The sequence below is a fragment of the Lipotes vexillifer genome, unplaced genomic scaffold, assembly GCF_000442215.2.
Source record: "Lipotes vexillifer unplaced genomic scaffold, Lipotes_vexillifer_v1.1 scaffold1126, whole genome shotgun sequence".
NCBI lineage: Eukaryota > Metazoa > Chordata > Mammalia > Artiodactyla > Lipotidae > Lipotes > Lipotes vexillifer.
In genome coordinates this window covers 1305144-1315229 of record NW_006781401.1, presented here as the reverse complement: position 1 = coordinate 1315229, position 10086 = coordinate 1305144, and the positions used below count along the sequence as shown (strand labels likewise).

The 10086-nt window shown below is 41.1% G+C and overlaps 2 protein-coding genes across 2 annotated transcripts in view; one reads left to right on the top strand and one right to left on the bottom strand.

Annotated features, from left to right (window-relative positions):
- UBR7 (ubiquitin protein ligase E3 component n-recognin 7) overlaps positions 1-4578 on the bottom strand; it is a 14515-nt gene extending 9937 nt beyond the window's left edge. Inside the window, exons 1-4 of the mRNA XM_007454725.1 lie at positions 4211-4578; positions 1966-2099; positions 1071-1131; positions 93-188 (exon numbers count right to left, since the gene is read on the bottom strand). Coding sequence (XP_007454787.1) covers positions 93-188; positions 1071-1131; positions 1966-2099; positions 4211-4360 — 441 coding nt within the window. The 5' untranslated portion in view covers positions 4361-4578. The remainder of the gene's footprint in view (positions 1-92; positions 189-1070; positions 1132-1965; positions 2100-4210) is intronic.
- Positions 4579-4614: 36 nt separating this feature from the next.
- GON7 (GON7 subunit of KEOPS complex) lies at positions 4615-7294 on the top strand. Its single transcript, XM_007454724.1, has 2 exons — positions 4615-4822; positions 7200-7294. Exons 1-2 carry the CDS (start codon positions 4615-4617, stop codon positions 7292-7294), a joined length of 303 nt encoding a protein of 100 aa, XP_007454786.1.
- The last annotated feature ends 2792 nt before the right edge of the window (positions 7295-10086 follow it).

Genomic DNA, 10086 nt, shown 5'->3' with positions numbered 1-10086 from the left:
TGCTGAACAGCTAAAGGGTCAAATATGACAAAAGGCTGAGGACTGAAGGCTAGAGATGACATAGTCCCAGTGCTAACCTCTAAATCTCTTACCTCATCTTCAGGATCAGGATAAGGTCTCTTGCAAATGCAGTACAATCCAAAAAAGTTGTCATTGTACTTATTGCCACAATTTATCTTTGCTTTGTCCTGAAAGATATTAATTTCAATATATAATATGGTCTAACTTAAACTATAATTTCATGCATCATGAAATTTATGCATTCAATAAGTTTGTGCATTAAATATCTCCCCCCCAGAAGCTGGTCTTTAACTTTCAAAGTACAAAGGAAAAAAATTCATTTCTATTAAAGGGATACTTTTTCCAGGATAGAGGGAAAAAATAAAATTTATTTTCTATGCCTTCTTTGTAGCAATTGGGGGAAAATGAATCATAAATATTAATTATCAACCTATGTAAGCTGACATTGGCCTAGAATTTCAAAAGACTTCTTAATGCTCAGCTGTGATAGCCAAAGCCCCCAGGTTACTAGGAGGTAAAAAGCAGGCAAGGAAATTGTCTAAAAATAATCTTTGAGGAGGGAAAAAAGCATGACAGTTTTAGCAATATGACTGAACAATGTAAAGTCCCTTATTTTCTCTTTCATTTCTGTTATTTCATTGAAAGTTAGCGTATAAGCACAGTTTTTATTATCCAAAAAGCACTGAAAAACTTCTGAGTGCACATAACCCACTCATTATTACCAAGTTTTATTTATTCAGTTTTTAAAGTCATCCCCTTTGCTTTAAAAACCTTAAAGCATAAGCACAATCAACATAATTAAACCTGAATCACTTTAGAACATTCCCCCACAAACCCTTCATATTAATTACAATCTATGCTGTAGGCTCTGAAAAGCTTACTTAGTTTTCCAAAAAGTAATAAATGGGATACAGTCTAATATTGATTTGTCCATTTACAAAGAATAAGCCTAAGAACTTCCTTTTTGGAAAATACTTGGTTTTTATCCACTCGGACAAATATCAATCTCAGCTACTTTTCATGCATTTATAGTTACGGTGCTTACTTACAGGAAATAATTTGCATTCCAAATTTTTAAACTTGCTGTTTCCACAATCACAACGAAAATTTCTGAAACAAAGGAGGAAGAGCCGATTTTAATTTTTCTTTTAAATCTAATGACTTACTCTTTAAATTCATGTCATAGCCTCTTCTCTTTCAACTGGCTTCTAGGATCTAAAAAGTGACCTTGGTTGTTGTTCATGTATCCAATCCAGAATTTCTCCAAGCACATAACAATAAAAGATTTAATAATTCTAGAGATTAACATGCATAAAGACAAGTATCTATATTACACAAACACTAATAAAATCATGGCGGAGCAGCAGGAGTAGTTGAGTTTGCACCATAATTCTATTTTAAAAGGCCCTCTGGGGACTTCCCTGGTGGCACGGTGGTTAAGAATCTGCCTGCCAGGCTTCCCAGGTGGCGCAGTGGTTGAGAATCTGCCTGCCCATGCAGGGGACACGGGTTCAAGCCCTGGTCCGGGAAGATCCCACATGCCGTGGAGCAACTAAGCCCGTGCGCCACAACTACTGAGCCCACGTGCCACAACTACTGAAGTGTACACTCCTAGAGCCTGTGCTCTGCAGCAAAAGCCACCGCAATAAGACGCCCATGCACTGCAACAAAGAGTAGCCCCTACCCTCCACAACTAGAGAAAGCCTGCGCACAGCAACAAAGACCCAACACAGCCAAAAATAGATAAATAAAATAAATAAATAAATTTTAAAAAAGGCCCTCTGGAAAAACTGCTCTCTCCAATTACATTATATAAAAACACATTACATTTTACCAGTGCACAACTACTTTGAATGCAAAAAAAAAACATTAAGAAAAAAAGTGCAGCTGGAAAAGAATCTAAATATCTGAAAAGCATTCAGCATCAGTCTCTGACCATTTTACCTTTTTGTGTATAGCTCGAAAAGTTTATGACTTCCATGACATTCATAACTGCAAGCTAGGCAAAATCCTGCTGGGTCTTCTCCCTCTGGGGTGCAGGTACTACAGGCATATAGTGCTTGTCTCTTTACTGAGCCCTAAAAGACAGCCCCAAAATGGAAAGAGAGAAAAAATTGAAGAAACACGGCAGAGTCACCTAATGCCCATACTATAATCTAAGAAATAACTGAAATCAGATTACCTGTGGTCAAGATTTTCCTGTAAAAAACACTGAGGCTAATAAAAAAGCTTATTCAACAGAATACCAAAACACTGTTGCATGTTTCATACACCAGTGCTTGTTTTCATATAATTTTTTCTTAAAGTGATAGAAAGAAGTTTAATATTTTCAGTCAGCTGCGAATAAGCTAGTCTGCTTAATCATTTCAACACATAAAAATGTAGGAGAATGTGTGTAAGTTTATGTAAGTAATAATCATGCTTAATTTTGGAAAATGCTTGTGGTTCCACCAAAGAGAAAACCAATGCATTAAATGAATCCCTTTGATTTTTAGATGTACGCTGAAGTATTCAGAGGTGTATTGTCATGGTCTGCAACTTATTTTCAAGTGACTGAGGAAAAAAGAAAAAAGAAAGTCTATTACAATGAACAGGTAAAAGAAAAAACAAATGTTGTAAAATGTTGAAAAGTGAATATATGTGAAAGTACACAGGTGTTCATATTATTCTTTCTACTTACCTGTAGACTTAAAATGTTTCCAAATAAAAAGCTGAAAGAAAAACAAGCAAATCCTGATAACGGATAGTACCCTCTTCTGGGAAGGGGGGAGACACAAGGGAGCTACAAGGAAGCTTCTGCTATGCCGGTAATGTTCTATTTCTTGATCTGGGTAGTATGTACCTGCACGTGTTTTTATGCTTTCCCAAGACTTATACATGGTTTGTGCACTTTTCCACATATTTCACTACAATAAAATAAATGTTACGGAAGTCCGTTTCAAAAACCTAACTACATTTCAAAGGTAAATTACATACAGACTTTTTAAAAAAAGGAAAGCAGAGGGCTTCCCTGGTGGCGCAGTGGTTGGGAGTCCGCCTGCCGATGCAGGGGACACGGGTTCGTGCCCCGGTCTGGGAAGATCCCACATGCCGCGGACCGGCTGGGTCCGTGAGCCACGGCCGCTGAGCCTGCGCGTCCGGAGCCTGTGCTCCGCAACGGGAGAGGCCACAGCAGTGAGAGGCCCGCGTTCCGGGAAAAAAAAAAAAAAAAAGGAAAGCAGAGAAAAAGTTGTTTCAGTGGTGACCAAAGGTTTTTAAATACCAGACAACATTAAATACATCTGACACAAGGTGTATTAAAAAAATGTAACCACTTTGCAGTGTAAACTCAACTGGACAACGATGACAACTGGTATTATGATCTCAGTCCGCACCACATAATGACCCCAAATCCCTCTCCCCATCCTTCAGTGTTCCACTCCACCCCCTTGGAAGGTAACCTTCTTCCTCCTACCAATTCTCACCTCTTATTAGTTTTCTTCTACCCACCTTTCTCCATTTTTGTACCTAGAAATATAGGATGAGTCACCAAACAAAGACATCAAACCCCCTCAAATCCTTGTTCACGACATCTTCCAAATGCTTTCTCTCCTCCCCTCCCCTCCTCTGCCAGTGCCACCAGCTGTTCGGGTCCCCGTCTATCCCCCTGGGGGGCAGACCAAAAAACCAGCTAGCACTTGTCAAACTAAATTGCAGAGGAACCAGCTGTCCAGGAGCCCAGCCCACACGGGGAGATTTTCAAATCCAGAGCTCTCTCCTTTAACTCTGTTTTGACTCTCCCATTCGATTCCTAATAAATGCTCTGAGGATGAGAAAAGTAGAGACAAAGATGTCTGGATGTGAGAGGTCACGGGGACGGTTTCGTGAAAAGCAGTTGAGGCACCGAGAAGAGACGGGAAAGGAAGGAAAGAGCAGCCGCTCCAGGGCCAAAGCCTGGAGAATCGTGGGGGGCCGGACGGAGGAAGACCGAGAAAGGAGGGGAGCCCTGCTGGACACAGGCTGAGGACGGGGGCTCGGGAGACTAAGGGTAATAGGACAAGTGGGCCTGCGATGGGGAAATGTACTACGAACAGCGGCCCCAGACCACCACGGGGGTGCCGGCCGCGGCAGGCGGGAAGAGGGTAAGTCCAGCGGGGAAGAGAAGGTTCAGGGGAGCCCGGGGCAGGCGAGGCCCGGGCCGCGCGCCCACCTGCGAGTATGAGCACTTCTCCGAGTCGCTGCCGCCCAGGACGGCGCACGCCTCATTCTCCAGCTCCTCGTCCTCCTCAAGTACGTCGACCAACGACACCACGGGCTCCAGCTCCGACTGCCGCCCAGCGGGCTCCTCGGCTGCGGCCATTCTCAACTGTCACCCGGACCGCCTCTCGGCCCCGGCGGAGGCGGGAAAAGCGGCCGCGAGGGGCGGGGCCGGAGGAGGCGGGGCCGCAGTGCCAGGCACCAATCCCAGAGACGGGGAGCGAAGGAAGGGGGAGGAGCGACTTCCTACAAACGGAAGTTACTCCTCTTCCTTCTCCCGCCTGCGCCAGCGGTGAGCTGGCTTCCGCTTCCGGGTGGTGCGTCACCGACGCGCGCTCTGGAAGTTCGGCGTAGTCCATGGAGTTGTCGGCGGAGTACGTCGGGCAGGAAGGGCAGCGACAGCAGCTGCGGGTGCCCTGTGAGGTGCCGGGCGTCGCCGACCCTTTCCAGGGCTTGTTGTCGGGCGTGGCTAAGATGAGGGAGCTGGTGACCAACCTCCTCGGCTCCCCGGTACAGCGGGAAGCACAGGACCGGGTGGCGGTGGCTCCAGACAAGGCGTTGGACGGTGAGCTCTGAGACGGTGCTGGAGCGACAGATGGGTGGGCAGGGGCGCCCGGGGAAAGTCTGCTCAGGGAGCCCGCGTGGAGTGGCAAACTTGGAGAAAGTGAGCCTGGGGGGAAGAACTCCAACTAAAACTTGTTAGCACCTTCCGCCAGATCTGGGCTGTACCTGGGCTCATTTACCAGGGCTGCTTTTCACGATTCTCTTTGCATTTATATCACACACACACAAAAACGTGCTGAACGTCTACTGCTCTATGCCAGTCATTGGGCTGAGCTCTGGAGAAAGAATGAAACTCAGTTCCTGTCCTTGTGGAACTCTGACCGCTGAGGGGTTAGACAGACAAACACTCTTATTAAAGAGTAGAAGGATGACCCTAGGCTCCTCTGTAGCTATTGCAAACCTAGAGAACCCAAGAAGACTTCAGAGAGGGCGTGAATTCTAAGCTGGGTGTTGAAGGATGAAAAGGAATTTTCCCCGGTGTAAAATTACGCACAAGTTTGGAAGACTGCCATCTGTCACAGAATAGGAGCAGGTTCTGAAGATTGCAGCAGATTTCAGATGACAAGTCTTAACTCTCAGGGACTCCTTTCCTTTCCCAGTTTTGTAGGTGCAGTTTGAAAGTAGAAACGGGAAATTTAAGTGTATTCTTTTTTTTTTTAAGTCTTGTCTTGACTACCCTGAGCTGAAGAACCTAAGAACTAAATATTAGAATCAGGACTTAATTCCTCTGTAGAGGAGCTTAAACTGTAGTGTACTTTCTTTTCCATCTTGTTTACATCTTGATTGCCAGATAATATGAAGGAACCAATTCAGAATATTACACGAACTTCAGATAATAGATTGTTTCCATGAGAGAGAAGTCCTGGTTCTTGGCTCCAAAAGTTCCTCTCTAATCCGTTGAAAATATTACCATTGGAATAAGGACAGGTATAGGTAGAGCCATTTAAAAAAAAATATATATATATATATATATTATTACTTACTGGAAAAGTAACTGCCGTCTGTTCTACTAATAGTGGGTCAGTAATATCTTCATACAGGAAGACATGCTTTTGTATATTTAATGAGTTCCCCGTAAAGCTTCGGTTTGAATTTCCTTTGTTAAAAGCTGTAGAGATTAAAATGACAGATTTTATCTTACATGAATCATATCTTAACAAATACAAAATTTTTAAAATGTAACAATTATGAAAGAAAAGTGATAGAACGCAACACTAGAAAGACAAATAGTGGTGATTATTTTGTAATGTACAGAAATATTGTGCACCTGGAGCTAACAGTGTTGTGGGTCAATTATACTTCAATTGAAAAAAAATCATCATAATGACCAAAAAAAAAAAGAATCCAGTTACCAAATGTGCAGAAGACTTGAATAGACAGTGCTCCAGATAAGTTATACAAATGGCCAGAAAGCACATGAAAAGATGCTCAACATCATTGACTTTCAGGGAAAGGCAAATCAAAGCCACAGTGACATACCATGTCATGCCCACTAGGAAGGCTGTAATCAGAAAGAACAATAACAAGTCTTGGCTAGGATGTAAAGAAATTGGAGCCCTCATACATTGCTGGTGGAAATGCAAAATGGTGTACCTTCTTTGGAAAACACTTTGTCAGTTCCTCAAAAAGTTAAATTTGTCGTACGACCCAGCAGTTCTACTCCTAGGGATTCCTAGTTCCACTCCTCGTTCTCCCAAGAGAACTGGAAACATGTTCCCATTAAAAACAAACGCACAAATGTTAATAGCTGCATTATTCATAATAGCTAAAAAGTGGAAACAACACAGATGTCCATCAGCTTATGAGTAGATAAACAAAATATATATCCATACAATGGAACATTATTCAGCAACAAAAAGGAATGAAGTACCGATAAATGCTATACAACATGAATGAACTCTGAAAACATAAGTGAAAGAAGGCAGACACAAAAGGCCACATGTTTTACGATTCATTTGTATGAAGTGTCCACAATAGACAAATCTAAGAGATAGGAAAGTAGACTAGTGGCTGCCAAGGACTGAGGGGAATGGGAAGTGACTGCTAATTTGTATGAGATTTCTTTCTGGGAAGATGAAAAGTGTTCTGGAATTAGTGGTGATGGTGGCCCAGCCTAGTGAATATCTAAATCAATAACTGTACGCTTTGAAAGTGAATTTTATGGTATATGAATCATATCTCAAAAAAACTGATAGAAAAGAAAGGTTTTAAACACCAGAATTCCCAAAGTCTTTTTAACTGTACATATTTCTAATTTGATATATCCATTGTTCTATTAATCCCTAAAGTGAAATGGTCTCATTATCAACTGCTTTAGCTATGTATATTTCTTTCAACTAATGAACATATTGTCATACAACAAATATTTATTTTAAAAGGTGATGATGAAGATGATGCAGAAGATGAAAATAACATTGATAACAGAACTAACTCATATGGACCCTCTGCAAAACGGCCAAAAACACCAACTTAACTGTAGCTTTTGTGAAATTTAAAAGACTGCTATGATATCTTATTTATCACACACTGACATTTAAGGAAGACTTGTGCTCTAATTTGGAAAGCATTTGTTTTGTTCCCCTGGGACAATTTTGTCAAAGAAGAAGCTTTTCTGCTGTTTCCATCAAAGAAAGATAGAATAAATGTTTAGAAAGGAATCTTTTTTCTTGAGTGAGAAGTAAGTTTCAGACCATGGAGATAAAATAGACATTTAATAATGCATAAAATCCACTATGTTGGCAACTGAATTCTTTCTTTATACTTTTTAAATACCCTCTGGATTAAATTGTGTGATGTCTACATCTTTTAGCTTCTGCTTCTGTTATAAAAAGTACATGTCAAGGTTCATGGACCATTATATTTCAAGGAACTGACATGAACAAGTGGTGAAAATTGGGTATTAAATTTAAGAATGGCAGTTCTGTATAAGTAGAAGGAAAATGGGAATAGAGAGAAATACTGAAGAGAAAGGAGAGCCCTTGAGAGAGACCCAAGGAAACCTTGAATCCACACTCAAACCCAGTACCCAGACTTCTGGAGACGATACCACTCAATGGATATATGTTTAACCTGTACCTTAAGAGAGTTATAAATGGGGTGTGCTTTTAGGCTGTGATGTGCTATTTATGTTAACACAAATATAAGTCTTTAGGTAAGCAACCTGTGTTGAATATAAAAAGATACTTCGTGTCATCCTGTAGTCAAACTTCGATTTTGCCTAGCAAAGGACTATCAAATCCTTTAAATATACATATGTATATATTCCTAAAATATATGTGTGTGTGTATGTATTCCTTTTCTGCTTGTCAGAGGGACTAAGGCATTTTTCATTTACTCTGCGTGTTTCCTGATTCATTTAGATAGCTAAACTGTAGAGAAATCAAGTAGCATGTACCTACTGAAACACAAATTGTCATAGAATTTTAGAGTTGGAAGTAACCTTACAGATTATATGATTTATTTCAGAGGTGAATCAAATGTGAGCTATTTGCCCTGAGTTACAGAGCTTATTGGCAGAGCTTGTGTTATACACATAGCCTTTGAAAGATTCCCGTAGCACTTTCCCAGTTACACATTCTGAAACCTATAGCTTACATAGTACATGCTATTAAGGAAACTGAATTTACACACCTTTTCATATGTTTAAAGTATTGTTTTACTTGGAACATCAGCCTTCCACTAAGTACTCTTATGTAATTAAAACAATACCAACTAGAAAAAGTTTTATAAATGGTCAGAAATTACCTTGTTTAGTTTGTGATAATGTCTCTAATATTGGGATTTCAGCTCAGTTACTGATTTGTAATAATCTTTTATCTTTATACAATCCTTAAAAAAACAACCTGTATAATTAAAATAGTTCATACTTTTAAAGTAGTAGCTGAACTTTGCTCCTAAACATTTTGTCTCCTTCTGTCTTTAGTAAGTATGTTTATGAAGAAGAAATGTCAACATACTTGTGCTTGTGGTCTAGTGTTTGGAGGTCTGGGTTATAGGTCTGATCGATCTTTTTCTGATTCTAATACTGTCTTCCTAAGTGAGCCACATGTATGACAAAAAAGATTTTGAAGGTTTGAGGGACCAGCTTGAAGGACCAGTAGAAAAGAAATGCCTTGACTGGTTTTCTAATCTGAAAACCAGAGGTAAAAATGTTGGCCACAGGCATACAGGATACAGTTATTCTCTGAAACAACTCCAACTTTACTGTTATACAAGAAAGTCAACCCCACAATCCTACCTAAAAATAAGCTTGATGCTAGACTTAGGTAATTTTTTTTGTGTGTGTGGTACGCGGGCCTCTCACTGTTGTGGCCTCTCCTGTTGCGGAGCACAGGCTCCGGACGCGCAGGCTCAGCGGCCATGGCTCACGGGCCCAGCCACTCCGCGGCATGTGGGATCCTCCTGGACCGGGGCACGAACCTGTGTACCCTGCATCGGCAGGCGGACTCAACCACTGTGCCACCAGGGAAGCCCTTAGATAATCTTTTAAAATATGAAACATATGGAGATCTAAATATGAAATATATGGACATGTGCAAATATGTATATATGTAAGTGCTTTTGTGTCACATTAAATACTTATTTTAAGAGTTCTGTGGCCAAGGACAAGAACTTTTACTCTTTTATAATAGGTTACTGTTGCTTGGCTGTAATATTAGTTAGGAAGTTTGAACATTTAAACATTTCCTTCAGCAGAACTTTCTCAGCTCCTGAGACAATGTTAGGTCCCCATACTATATGTTTCTGTGGAACCTGGCCCTCTGTACTTACCCCCTCATAAAATGTACTTTATTAGAATTATTTCTTCAAGCTGCTCAAATTTTTTATATAAATTTATTTATTTTTTTGGCAGCGTTGGGTCTTCGTTGCTGTGCATGGGCTTTCTCTAGTTGTGAGCGGGGGCTACTCTTCGTTGTGGTGCGCGGGTTCTCATTGCGGTGGCTTCTCTTTGTTGTGGAGCACAGGCTCTAGGCGCACAGGCTTCAGTAGTTGTGGCACGCGGGCTTCAGTAGTTGTGGCACGCGGGATTCAGTAGTTGTGGCGCATGGGCTTAGTTGCTCCGTGGCATGTGGGATCTTCCTGGACCAGGGCTCAAATCCGTGTCCCCTGCATTAGCAGGTGGATTCTTAACCATTAGCACTACCAGGGAAGTCCTGCAATATTTTTTTTAAACTTTTATTGAGAAGGCTTGTATTTTTAAGGAAATAAAGTTTGTTTTCTTCCAAATGGAAAAATGAGAGACATCTGTGGCCCTCAGTTTATTAT